The 14,180-nt window shown below is 44.4% G+C and overlaps 1 protein-coding gene across 1 annotated transcript; it reads right to left on the reverse strand.

Moving 5' to 3' along the window:
• Positions 1-6: 6 nt before the first annotated feature.
• Positions 7-9,854, reverse strand: LOC137504758 (zinc finger protein 84-like). Its single transcript, XM_068233343.1, has 5 exons — positions 9,511-9,854; positions 1,811-1,939; positions 1,111-1,687; positions 597-868; positions 7-532 (listed from the first exon to the last, which is right to left on the reverse strand). Exons 1-5 carry the CDS (start codon positions 9,852-9,854, stop codon positions 7-9), a joined length of 1,848 nt encoding a protein of 615 aa, XP_068089444.1.
• Positions 9,855-14,180: the final 4,326 nt, after the last annotated feature.

A 14,180-nucleotide genomic window follows, 5' to 3' on the forward strand; every position in this document is an offset into this window, starting at 1 on the left:
CCACACTCAACACAAATGTCTCACAAGCAGTGATTTACGTTCAAAACATTTCCCACACTCAGCACATGAATACGGCTTCTCACCAGTGTGAGATCTCTCATGTATGATAAGGTTTCCACTCTCTCCAAAACATTTCCCACACTCAGCACATGAATAGGGCTGCTCACCAGTGTGAGATCTCTCATGTATGATAAGGTTTCCTTTCTCTCCAAAACATTTCCCACACTCAGCACATGAAAATGGCTTCTCACCAGTGTGAGATCTCTCATGTTTGACAAGGCTTCCTTTCTCTCCAAAACATTTCCCACACTTAGCACATGAATAGGGCTGCTCACCAGTCTGACATCTCTCATGTATGACAAGACTTCCTCTCTCTCCAAAGCATTTCCCACACTCAGCACATGAATAGGGCTGCTCACCAGTCTGACATCTCTCATGTTTGACAAGGCTTCCTCTCTCTCCAAAGCATTTCCCACACTCAGCACATGAAAATGGCTTCTCACCAGTGTGAGATCTCTCATGTTTGACAAGGCTTCCTTTCTCTCCAAAACATTTCCCACACTCAGCACATGAATAGGGGTGCTCACCAGTCTGACATCTCATGTTTGACAAGGCTTCCTTTCTCTCCAAAACATTTCCCACACTCAGCACATGAATAGGGCTGCTCACCAGTCTGACATCTCTCATGTATGACAAGACTTCCTCTCTCTCCAAAGCATTTCCCACACTCAGCACATGAATAGGGCTGCTCACCAGTCTGACATCTCTCATGTTTGACAAGGCTTCCTCTCTCTCCAAAGCATTTCCCACACTCAGCACATGAAAATGGCTTCTCACCAGTGTGAAATCTCATGTTTGACAAGGCTTCCTTTCTGCCCAAAACATTTCCCACACTCAGCACATGAATAGGGGTGCTCACCAGTCTGACATCTCATGTTTGACAAGGCTTCCTTTCTCTCCAAAACATTTCCCACACTCAGCACATGAATAGGGCTGCTCACCAGTCTGACAACTCTCATGTATGACAAGACTTCCTCTCTCTCCATAGCATTTCCCACACTCAGCACATGAAAAGGGCTGCTCACCAGTCTGACATCTCTCATGTTTGACAAGGCTTCCTCTCTCTCCAAAGCATTTCCCACACTCAGCACATGAAAATGGCTTCTCACCAGTGTGAGATCTCTCATGTTTGACAAGGCTTCCTTTCTCTCCAAAACATTTCCCACACTCAGCACATGAATAGGGCTGCTCACCAGTCTGACATCTCTCATGTTTGACAAGGCTTCCTTTCTCTCCAAAACATTTCCCACACTCAGCACACGAAAATGGCTTCTCACCTGTGTGGTATCTCATTTTTGACAAGACTTCCTCTCTCTCCAAAACATTTCCCACACTCAGCACATGAATAGGGCTGCTCACCAGTCTGACATCTCTCATGTTTGACAAGGCTTCCTTTCTCTCTAAAACATTTCCCACACTCAGCACACGAAAATGGCTTCTCACCTGTGTGGTATCATTTTTGACAATACTTCCTCTCTCTCCAAAACATTTCCCACACTCAGCACATGAATAGGGCTGCTCACCAGTGTGAGAAATCGCATGTTTGACAAGACTTCCTCTCTCCCCAAAACATTTCCCACACTCAGCACAAGAAAAGGGCTTCTCACCAGTGTGTGTTCTCTCATGTCTGACAAGGTGTCCTTTCTGCCCAAAACATTTCCCACACTCAGCACATGAAATCGGCTTCTCACCTGTGTGAGATCTCTCATGTATGACAAGGCCTCGTTTCTCTCCAAAACATTTCCCACACTCAGCACATGAATAGCGCTTCTCACCAGTGTGAGATCTCTCATGGTTGACAAGGCTTCCTTCCTGCCCAAAACATGTCCCACACTCAGCACACGAAAATGGTTTTTCACCAGTGTGAGATCTCTCATGCCTGACAAGATGTGATTTCCATACAAAACATTTCCCACATGTGGAACAGGAATGAGACCCTCCAGCAGGTGGAGAGCTGTGCTGGGTATGGGGCCCTTCAGGGTTAGACAGGTGAGGGGAGTCTGGGAGAATATTTGGGTTAACCAGGATATCTGCAGGAGACTCTTGTCCAATGACATCATCATCCGTTGTACAGTCTGTGGAGACAGAGAGACGAGTCTCTTAAAGGTTCCTGATGCCGGGACTCCGCCCTGTTTTGCTCTCTGTAACAGTTTCCTCCTCTTTATTTGTCCTCATGTCACCCTCCTCCACAGACTGCTGATCACTCCTCACATATGTCTCCTCTTCTTCCTCTTTACTTGTCCTCATGTCACCTTCCTCCACAGACTGCTGATCACTCCTCACATACATCTCTTCACAGAACAGGTATGCAGTGGTGGGTTCACTGAACAGGTACGCAGTGGTGGGTTCACAGAACAGGTACGCAGTGGTGGATTCACAGAACAGGTACGCAGTGGTGGGTTCACAGAACAGGTACGCAGTGGTGGGTTCGCAGAACAGGTATGCAGTGGAGGGTTCACAGAACAGGTATGCAGTGGTGGGTTCACAGAACAGGTATACAGTGGTGGGTTCACTGAACAGGTATGCAGTGGTGGGTTCACAGTACAGGTATGCAGTGGTGGGTTCACAGTACAGGTATGCAGTGGTGGGTACACAAAACAGGTATGCAGCCAGGAACAAGCTAAGCCTAACTAATCTTTCCCTATGAGAGACAGTCTGCAGCAGCTCGCCCTACTCTCACTAACACAGGCACACGAGTGAGCGTAATGGCCGCTGCCTGTCTTTTATTAGGGGGGGGGGGGGGGGGGAGTGGCTCCAGGGGGTAGTGTAGCATAATTGGCTACACTGGGCCTGCTGACTGTGATGTAGAGGGTCAAAGTTGACACGTCAGGGTGCATTATGGTGCAAACCAAACTTCCGCAAAAGTTCGCGAACGCGAACCGCTGAAGTTCGCGGGGAACCGTTCGCCGGCGAACTGGTCGGGCCATCTCTAGTGCTGTGGGCGATAAGAGGGATGGAGGGGAGCAGATCACTGTGCTTGTTGAAGACTACGGTGGGTGCAGCCTGCCCTGGTGGGCCATCGATCACTTGGAACAGCAGGTCAGGAAGCATCAATTATATTGCTATATTAGTAAGTTATGATCATTAGCCCTATTGGCAACATTACATTTTTTTTTTTATTTCTGAACATATTAATTTATCTAATAAATAAAAATTGGTGTACATTAAACATTTTAATTACAATTTTTGGCCAATACTTAATTCATGTGGAAATAATACAATTTAGGTCAGTATTTAATTTAAACTGTAGAGGGTGCTATTTGTAGGGGAAGAAAATATGAAAACAAGTATTAGACATGAACTGGTATAGTAAACAAAAATGGTGTAGTATACTGGTTAGGGCAGAGGGCTGATGTGAAAAGACTCTAAAATTTTCCAGTTCAAATCTCAGTGGTAGTAAAAATTATACCTTTTAATTTTAGAACTAAAATTGATACTTTACACATATAGTACACTTATTTCATGTATATTGATAGATTACAAATTTATTATCAGAACACATAAAATAATTAATGAAACATATGCATAAGTACTGACCCATATTTAAAAAGTAATTATAAATGCTAACATAATTAATGATCCCTCTTGTTAATGTAGAATATGGATTTTTTTATGATATTAATAAAATAAAAATACATCAAATAAATTTCATTAGACATTTTAGTTGACACTGATAGGGAATACTACATTTATTTGGAACAATACAATGCTATTTAGGACGATATTTCATTTGAACACTAGATGGTGCTATTTCTGGAATAATGACGATGAAGACAAGTACTGAAAATGAAAAGTAAAAGTAAAAAAAAAAAAAAAAAAAAAAAAAAAAAAAAAAAAAAAAGGAAGACGTAGAGCAGTGGGTAAGTCAGATGGCTTCTGTTCAAAGACTTTTACATTTGCAGGTTCGAGTCTCATTGGAAGTGAAAAATAATTCTTTTATTTTGAATAAATAAAATAATATTTTCAACATAAAAAATGTATTTTTTCATGGATCTATATATTTATATTAGATTACCTAATTATTTAAAAAAAATTATAACACATACACATAAGTGCTGAATTAAACATAAATTAAAAGTATGCACAGAAACAAACAAGGTTACAAGAATTAATGAACGAAAATTAACGTTTTTATGAAATTTTAAAGAGAAGTAAAATAAAGGGAAAAGAATTAGCGCGTAAAATAACGTTCTAATTAAATGGATTGCCTTAAACGAAAAATATCGTTTAGAAAGATACACAACAAAGACACATAAACGAAAAATATCGTTTAGGACACCGGCGCCATTTTTTAATAGTCAAAAACGATAAAAAGCATTCGGCAATGAATTCCTATGAGGCGCCATTTTTATAAAAACGGTGTCTGGCGCCATTTTTCACTATACGCTCCATATTTATATCCTTTTAAAACTATACCAGTTGCCTGGCTATATCTTTGGCAGTAGTAATGTCTGAATCTGAAACAAGCATGCAGCTAATCCAGTCAGACACACCTGATCTGAATGCTTGTTCAGGGTATATGGCTAAAAGTATTAAAGGCAGAGGATCAGCAAGTCAGCCAGGCAATATGCATTGTTTAGAAGGAAATAAAAATGGCAGCCTCTATAGCCCTCTGGTTCTCTTCAATATTTGAATTGCAGAGCTTAAACTGAAAGTAAAACAGACTGCTGGAAAAACTAAACATTAGCTTACCTGGGAATTTAATTTTAAGTAACTCTCCAGGACAGGTATACATCGAGATTTGGCCCCTCCCAGGAAACAGGAAACATCCACAAGCCTCTCTATAAATAAAAAAAAATAAAAAAAAAAAAAAAAACTTTGTCAGGTATCCGGCAGTATTAAATAAAGAAACATTCAAACAGGTCTCAACTACCTGACACCTAACCATTCATAATAGTGTATTCCATACGTATAAATATATATATTTATCTCATACATATCTTAACACTACATATAAGGAAAACGGGGTGGGTTACCCCACCTGTCCTGGAGGGTTACTTAAATTAAATTACCAGGTAAGCGAATGTTTAGTTTTTTCCATTAACCCTCCAGGACAGGTATACATCCAGATGATACTCAAGTAAACACTAACCTTAGGGTGGGCTGACCGCCTCTAAGACTTTCCTTCCAAAGTCTTGGCCTGTTGAAGATATCCTATCCAATCTGTAATGCCGCATGAACGTTCCCAAATTCTTCCACGTTGCTGCCTTACAGATTTCCAGAGGGGAAGCACCAGCTCTGAAGGCCCAAGTTGTTGCTGTCCCTCTAGTAGAATGAGCTTTAAGATCTTTCGGAGGAGTTGTTTCCATAACCTTATAAAGCTTCAATAATACATAGTTTAATCCAGTTAGCTATCGTTCTCTTCGAGGCTCTCTGTCCCACTAGCTTTCCCGTGAAATTTACAAAAAGGGCTTCGGTCTTTCTTAAAAACTTTCCACTCTTTTCAGATAATCTTTAAGTATTTGTCTTACATCCAGTAAATGTCGTTGTCTTTCCATATCATTTGTTGGATTAGGAAAAAAAGTCGGTAGTATAATCTGAGATCGGTAAAAAATATCCCCAACTTTCGGGATAAATTCTGAACTAGTTCTAAGAACTACTCTATCATTATAAAAAATACAATAGGGTTCCCTACAGGACAAGGCTTCCAGTTCACTCACTCTCCTTGCCGAGGTAATTGCTATTAAAAAAATAGTTTTGAAAGTCAATAAACGTAAATTCATGCTACTAGCACAATCAAAAGGAGGCCTTGTCAAGGCTTTCAAAACCAAAGATAAATCCCACTTAGGGAATGGTTTAACAGCAATCGGTCTATTTCTTTCTATTGATTTCACAAAACGAGCAATCAAAGGATGAATAGCCAACTGTCTGTCTAAAAAAAAAAAAAAAAAAAAAAAAAACAGAAAGTGCTGAAATCTGTACCCTAATCGTGCTTAAGGCCAGTTTCTTATCTACTCCACTCTGGAGGAATTCCAAAACCGTAGCAAACCCATTAGACTAGGAAGATTTTTGAATAAAATCCCCTTCCCTGCTCCAGGATTGGCACCAGAGTGGCTACCTTTCTTGCCAACATATCTTGTAAAATGTAAGATATGGCTTTTTGCTCTTCGCTTAATCTCAACTCCTTTGTCACAATGAACTTTGTTGGAGGTTTCTGTTGGAATACAATATGGTATCCCAACTCGATCAGGTTGAGAATGAATGGGCTGGTCGCAAACTTCTGCCACTGTGGGAAAAAGGAGCCCAACCTTCCCCCCACAGCTTCTTCACTGTCACTGCTGTTTTTTTGTAGTGGAGTCTGAACTGCCAAACAAGGCGTTTGGCTTGTTCTGCTCCCGAGAGAATGACCAGGGTTTGCGTCTGTTTTGGGGTTGTGTCTTGTTCTCTTGCCGGTTTTTACGAAAAAAAACTTTTCCCCTGTCTAAATTGCCTTTTCTTAGGAAAACTTTTTTTATCTGATGTCCTCTCCAAGATCTCATCCAACTGTGGCCCAAACAATAAGTCACCTGAGAAAGGGATGGTACATAATTTGTTTTTAGAGACATTACTACCTTCAATTCAATTCAATTCAATTCAATTCAATTTATTGTCATTGTGTAACACAACGAAATTACTTTTCATGACAACCCCACGGTGCATATAGGGAACATAGTGATAGTAACAAGGAAGAAAAGAAATTATACAAGTATGCCAGGTATTACAGATGTTTAAACAATTTGTACACAGTGTTAATTATTTCAGAGAGGATTCAGAGTTCATCAAGTTTATGGCAGATGGGAAAAAGCTGTCTTTCAGTCTGTTTGTGTGTGTGCGGGTTGATCTAAAACGTTTACCTGATGGAAGGAGCTCAAACAAGGCATTTCCAGGGTGAGTGTTGTCCTTGATAATGTTTTTGGCCCTTCTCACGCTGCGAGTATTATACAAAAGTTCCAGTGATGGTAGTTCAGTGCCAATAATGGCTTCTGCTGTTTTAACAACTCGCTGCAGGGCATCTCTGGTAGCCTTCGTGCAGCTGTTGTACCAGGCCGTCATGCAATTGGTCAGAACGCTTTCTATAGTGCATCTGTAGAAATTAACCAGCAGCTTCTGTGGGAGGTTAGCGCTCCTTAGTTTTCTCAGAAAGTAGAGGCGTTGTTGTGCTTTGCCAGTTAGAGCTACACCATTGTCAGCCCAGGACAGGTTCTCTGCGATGGTGACTCCCAAAAATTTGAAGCTGGAAACTCTCTCCACAGCCTCTGCATTGATCATTAGCGGTAGGTGAGTGGTCTTTTTGGTGGTCCTAAAGTCCAGAATAATTTCTTTGGTCTTCTTTGTATTTAATAACAGGTTGTTAATGTCGCACCATGCAGTCAGGTTCCTAACTTCTTCTCTGTATGCAGCTTCCTCATTGTCTGATATAAGCCCAATGACAGTTGTATCATCTGCAAACTTAACAATTACGTTTGAGGTATGGATAGGCTGGCAGTCATGGGTGAAAAGTGCATAGAGGAGAGGGCTTAATACACAGCCCTGTGGCACGCCAGTGCTCAGGGTAAGGGTGGAGGATGTCTGTTTTCCTAGTCTGACAGTTTGAGGGCGATTAGTGAGGAAGTCCAATAACCAAGTACATATGGAGGGAGAAAGACCTAGTGCATGGAGTTTGTTGGTCAGCTGGCTAGGTACAATGGTGTTAAATGCTGAGCTGTAGTCAACAAAGAGCATCCTAACATAGGAGTTGGGCTTTTCCAGGTGTGAGAGGGCAGCATGGAGAGCTACACAGATGGCATCCTCAGTCGATCTATTTGTTCGGTAAGCAAACTTCCCATGTTTTAATCCAGATATTTCTCCTGGCCACGTTAGACAAGGCAGCTGCCCTTGCAGTCAAACGGATAGATTCCGTTGCTGCATCAAAAATGAAATTTATAGCTTTGAACATTACAGTAAAGGAATTTAAAATGGTTTCTTTACTGGACCCCATCTTAATTTGACGCATTACCTGATGCATCCATAAATCCAGGGTGCGGCCTACACAAGTAGTAGCAGCGGCAGGGCAAAAGTTTGCACAGACGGCCGACCAAGTTTTCTTTAACCTCCTTGGCGGTAATCCCGAGCTGAGCTCGGGGTATGCCGCCGGAGGTCGCCACTCAGGCCCTGCTGGGCCGATTTTCGTTCTGAAAAAAGCAGCACACGCAGCCGGCACTTTGCCAGCCGCGTGTGCTGCCCGATCGCCGCCGCTCCGCGGCGATCCGCCGCGTGCAGCGGCGAAAGAGGGTCCCCCCAGCCGCCCGAGCCCAGCGCAGCCGGAACAAACAGTTCCGGCCGGCGCTAGGGGCTGGATTGGGCGGCTCTGACGTCAGGACGTCGACTGTCATCCATGACGTCACTCCGCTCGTCGCCATGGCGACGAGGAAAGCGAAACAAGATAGGCCGCAATGAGCGGCCTATCTTGTTACTTTCGATTGCCGGAGGCGATCGAAAGTACGCTTCCGGAGCGCCCTCTAGTGGGCTTTCATGCAGCCAACTTTCAGTTGGCTGCATGAAATATTTTTTTTTTTATTTAAAAAAAACCACATTGCAGCCTCCCTGGCAAAATAAATAAACCGCCAGGGAGGTTAAAGCAAACTCCGCTTTTTTGTCTGATTGGTCTTTTGAAAAAAACCTAGGTCTTCAAAAGATAATTCATTCTCCTTCTGCACTTAAGAAAAGGCTGCATCTAGTTTAGGGCATTTATCCCACTGTTTATAGTCCTCCTCTGCAAAAGGGAATCTTCTTTTAAAGCCTCTACACAAAAATACCTTTCTATCAGGGTTCTTCCACTGGCTATTAACCACTTGAGGACCCAGCCTTTACCCCCCCTTAAGGACCAGCGCTCATTTAGACGATCTGTGCTGGGTGGGCTCTACAGCCCCCAGCACAGATCAAACAGGCAGAGCGACCAGATCGCCCCCCCTTTTTTCCCCACTAGGGGGATGATGTGCTGGGGGGGTCTGATCGCTCCTGCCTGCGTGTGGCTGGCGAATGGGAGGGGGGGCACCTCAAAGCCCCCTCCACCGCAGGATTCCCCCTCTCCCTCTCCTCCCTCCCTGCCCCGTAGATCGGAGGCTGCACAGGAACGGATCTGTCCCGTGCAGCCTCTAACAGGCTCCTGCCTGTCATGTGACAGCGATCCCCGGCCGCTGATTGGCCGGGGATCGCTGATCTAGTACAACACTGCTACTGTTAGCAGCGTTGTACAAATGTAAACAAAGCGGATTATTTCTGCTTGTGTTTACATTTAGCCTGCGAGCCGCGATCGGCAGCCCGCAGGCTATTCACGGAGCCCCCCGCCGTGAATTGACAGGAAGCAGCCGCTTGCGTGAGCGGCTGTTTCCTGATTAGTTAGCCGGCAACGCAGATGTGCGTCGCTGGTCCTGCAGCTACCACTTTGCCGACAGGCGTTATGAGTGCGCGGTCGGCAAGTGGTTAATCAACTGTTTAGTTGAAGAATGCACTGGGAAAACCATTGGTTTCTCTCCTTCCACGCCTGCATATAATGCATCATGCGTAGACACTGAAGAAGAAGGAGCGTCATCTTTTAAACCTAAAGAATCATAAATTGCCTTCAACAACTCCTCTGTCTCGTTGGCAGAAAATCTAAATTTAGATGGTTTATCCTGATCCTTTTCAGATAATTCCTCATCAGAATCACATTCAGAAATATCATCCGAATATTCATCTGGCTCAGAATCTGATAAAACAGGACGATCTGTCTTGGAGGTTGCTTTTTTATGCCCTGTCGCAGGTGGTGAGGATACCTCTATAGGTTTATCAGACATTGCAGATACAGCTGTTTCATCTATTGGATAATTAGCAGTAACAGTAGGTGATTAAGCAATGACCACAGGCGGTTGTATAATTGACTGCGGCACAGTAGCAGCTGAAGATACAGTCCCAGAACCAGCAGGCACTTGTGCACTAACAATAGGTGGAGGATTAGCAACAGATTGAGCTGACATTGATTCTCTGAAAACTTTCATAGACTCAGTCATTTCTTTGCGAACTTTATAAGCCACAGCAGATTCTTCATTCAAAACCCGAGTTGCACATTGCTGACATAACTTATTCCAAGGCACTGGCAGCTTCACATTACAAGAGGGACAGTGTTTTTTAGGCCTAGCAGTATCTGATGCCTCTGTAGCAGATGGAACAGAGGCTGTAATACAATAAAACATAATATAGATATTGTCAACTGCAATGCAGTTTAAACCAGTATAAATCCACCACTATGTGATACAACTTCCCACCAGAAGCTATTCACCAAATCAATCCCCCAAAGCACAGCCAGTATAGTGAGCCACCATAAAAAGCCCTCACACAAACAACAGTTTTCCATGTGACTGAAAAAGATACCTTAGTATCCGGCTTTGGCTCATGTGTCTTGGGATCCTCCTGAGCAGCCTGCTGGCCCACGCTCGTCCCAGACGCTGGCTGTGTCTCCATCTTGCGTCCTGCACGAGTGCAGAGACGCGGGGAATGCTGCGCACTCTTCAATCCGGCGGGCGGAAGTGACGTCAACAACCGGAAGCGGAAGTACCCATTCCACCATTTTGGGTCCTGGCACGCTGCGCCCTCTCAGCCTCCGTTTGCTCCGCAGCGTGCCTATGCCATTCCAGCCGGCGGTGCCTGCCATGCCAGAAGCTAACACAGCCCTCTCTCTCCCCAGACCATCCACGGAGGCTATATAGCGAGGTAAGCGTCCGAACCAGGATAACACTGCCTAGTGATCACCTCCCTGTCCCCGCAGCACCAACAGTCCCTAGCCCCCCAGGCTCTCCAGGACAGCAGCCAGGGGCGTAGCAATCAGTATAGCAACCATAGCGGTTGCTATGGGGCCCGCGGCAGCCCTACGCCACGGGGGGCCCGTACCTCAGAGGACTACTTTTTATTTTTTATTATACCATGATGCCGGTTCGGGCCCCCCCCGATAATTTTAGAAGAGCGGGGCCCCCCCGGGCCCCCCGTCTGATAAGGTGGCTGGTGAGGAGGGGGACTAGACTACGTGGCAGCGCATTGATACTCCTCCCTGGCGTCTCGGCCCGACAGTTACTGTATAGTTCCGGCTTCCGGCCAGCCAGGGAGGAAGGAGGACTCGGAGGAGTGACGCGTGCGACAAAGGAGCGGACCGCGGACTGGCTGCAGTCACAGTGCCAACCTCAGCTCAGCCTCAGACAGTGTGCTGCGCCTGCGATCCTGACTGTCTGGAGGTCACCCGTGCGTGACGTCACTCGAGGAGGAGAGCGGAGCGCCCCGACCCCACGCGAGCTGCCTGGCTGCAGCATTGTAAGTAAAAGTATTATTAATGTGCCTGGTACTTGCTGGGCCTGGCTGATGTGGACGGAGGTGGGTGGGGAATGGGGGCCACATAGCGATTATTTTCTGGTGACTGCTCCCCACAGTGATTATTTTCTGGTGACTGCTCCCCATATAGTGATTATTTTCTGGTGACTGCTCCCCACATAGCGATTATTTTCTGGTGAATGCTCCCCACATAGCGATTATTTTCTGGTGAATGCTGCGCACATAGCGATTATTTTCTGGTGACTGCTCCCCACATAGCGATTATTTTCTGGTGAATGCTGCGCACATAGCGATTATCTTCTGGTGAATGCTGCGCACATAGCGATTATTTTCTGGTGAATGCTCCCCACATAGCGATTATTTTGTGGTGAATGCTGCGCACATAGCGATTATTTTCTGGTGAATGCTGCGCACATAGCGATTATTTTCTGGTGACTTGGAGGGGTGTGGGAATGTTGGAGTGGGAGGTCCGAGAAGTGCGTTAGATTGGAAGGTCGTTGGGGGGGGGGGGGGGGGGGGGGGTTGGGGGGCCCATACAAAAAAAATTGCTATGGGGCCCCAGTCATTTCTAGCTACGCCCCTGACAGCAGCGCTAGGTATAGAGAGACCTGTCCCTGGAACAGGAAACATCCATACTGCCGGATACCTGACAAAGTATTTTATTTATGGAGAGGCTTGTGGACGTTTCCTGTTTCCTGGGAGGGGCCAAATCTCGATGTATACCTGTCCTGGAGGGTTAATGGAAAAAGATCTATTCACCTTTACTACTTCACATACAATAAATTATCTCAAATGTTTTTTTCAGTTCAGGCTTGCTTTAACATGGACCTCAAAAGCCTGACACACACCTTCAAGTTTGATTGGCCAATCATAGTATTCAAAATATGCTGGGCCTCATACTGCATAGAAGTGGTAAAATATGCCACTCAGTTATGATTGGCCAATCACTGCCCAATTTTACCACCTCCATGTAGTATGAGTGTTTACCTATACAATCTACTCATAGTATTCAGTATCTATTGACCTCATACTACATGCAAATTGGTAAAATCGGTCCGTGATTGGCCAATCGTAATTGAAAGTGTGCACAAGGCTCTAGTAAAAGACTCAAACGCAGTAGAGAATATAAATAGCACTGCAGCCGCACCTAGTAAGCCAAAAATTAGAACTCATAATAATACAAGAAACAACAACAAGAACTTTGTGGAAACCGTTTAAGAAAGAAAAGAAGAAAGGCAATCAAGATTAAAAAGAAATCTTGATTTCTGTGGGTGAAAGAAACCAATTAAAAACACAAAGGCAGTTCTCTGGAGTATTATTACCAGACATCGGGGAGGAATTTGTTTTGGAAAAGCTGCTCAGCGCATGAAGAACTGAAAAATATGTTCAATATTTTAAAAGCAACAAAAAGCACTGATTTGGAAAAGAAAAAAAAAAAAGTTTTACCAATTTGGTATTGCTATAGCAATCTTTCTTTAGAAAAACTATAGCAGCACAGAAAAGCATCCTCCCGAGAGCTGTCTTAGCAGCATATGCTAGTATATTATAATCACGTAAAAATCTTTAGAGGACTTCACCAACAGAAAGAACAGGGACTGCGGTTTTAAAGAAGGTTAAAGGGGCACTACAGCGGAAAACTAACATTTAAAACCTATACAAAAAAGTACATTTTTTTCAAGAGTAAAATGAGCCATACATTACTTTTTTCCTATGTTGCTGTCACTTACAGTAGGTAGTAGAAATCGGACAGAAGTGACAGGTTTTGGACTAGTCCATCTCTTTACAGAGGATTCTCAGGGATATATTTATTTTCAAAAGCACTTAGTGAATGGCAGTTGCTCTGTCCAACTGCCAAAAAACTGTGATGCGGGCAGGGAAGCTGGCCAGTATCATTGTTTAAATCCTTTTTCGGGAATATCTTTATAAAGAATAAAAGCCGTGCTGAGAATCCCCTATGAAGAGATGGACTAGTTCAAACCCTGTCACTTCTGTCAGATTTCTACTGCCTACTGTAAGTGACAGCAACATAGGAGAAAAGTAATTTATGGCTCATTTTACTCTATTGTGCAAGCCCTGGAAGAACATTAACAGTTAGGAAGTTTATGTCTACCAATGTCAGTAAAATAAATAATGATTCAGGGAATATAATAAAAAGGTTGCCGTTCTACTGTATAAATGAGTCCCTAAAAGGAGGTTTATCTAGAAACACCCATCCTTCATAGCAGTATGCTGGCTTGTAGTGCATGTAGGGATTATTTATTTATTTTTCTTTTTATGTGTTTACTTACACATGACACTTGTATGTGTTGTGCTAAAAAAACACATGCATTAGCACAATAGATATCTGTGAAAGGCCCCCAAGACAACTTTTCAAAGGTTTACTGCTGTTTGATTCCACAAGTTAGACCTTAACCACTTGCCGACCGCACACTCATACCGTGCGGCGGCAATGTGGTAGCTGGAGGACCAGCGACGCACATCTGCGTCGCCAGGTGCCTCCCTAATTAATCAGGAAAGGCTGCTCGCGCGAGCGGCCGTTTCCTGTTAGATCACGGAGCGGGTCTCCGTGAATAGCCTGCGAGCCGCTGATCGCGGCTCGCAGACTAAATGTAATCGCAGGAGACTTTTGTCTCCTTTGTTTACATTGAACGGCGCTGCTGCGCAGCAGCGCCGTAAGGCAGATCGGCGATCCCCGGCCAATCAGCGGCCAGGGATCGCCGCCATGTGACAGGAGACATCCTGTCACAGGCTGCACAGGACGGATAGCTTCCTGTGCAGCCCAGATCACCAGGGGGGACAGGTAG

This window comes from Hyperolius riggenbachi, chromosome 4 (genome assembly GCF_040937935.1).
Source record: "Hyperolius riggenbachi isolate aHypRig1 chromosome 4, aHypRig1.pri, whole genome shotgun sequence".
NCBI lineage: Eukaryota > Metazoa > Chordata > Amphibia > Anura > Hyperoliidae > Hyperolius > Hyperolius riggenbachi.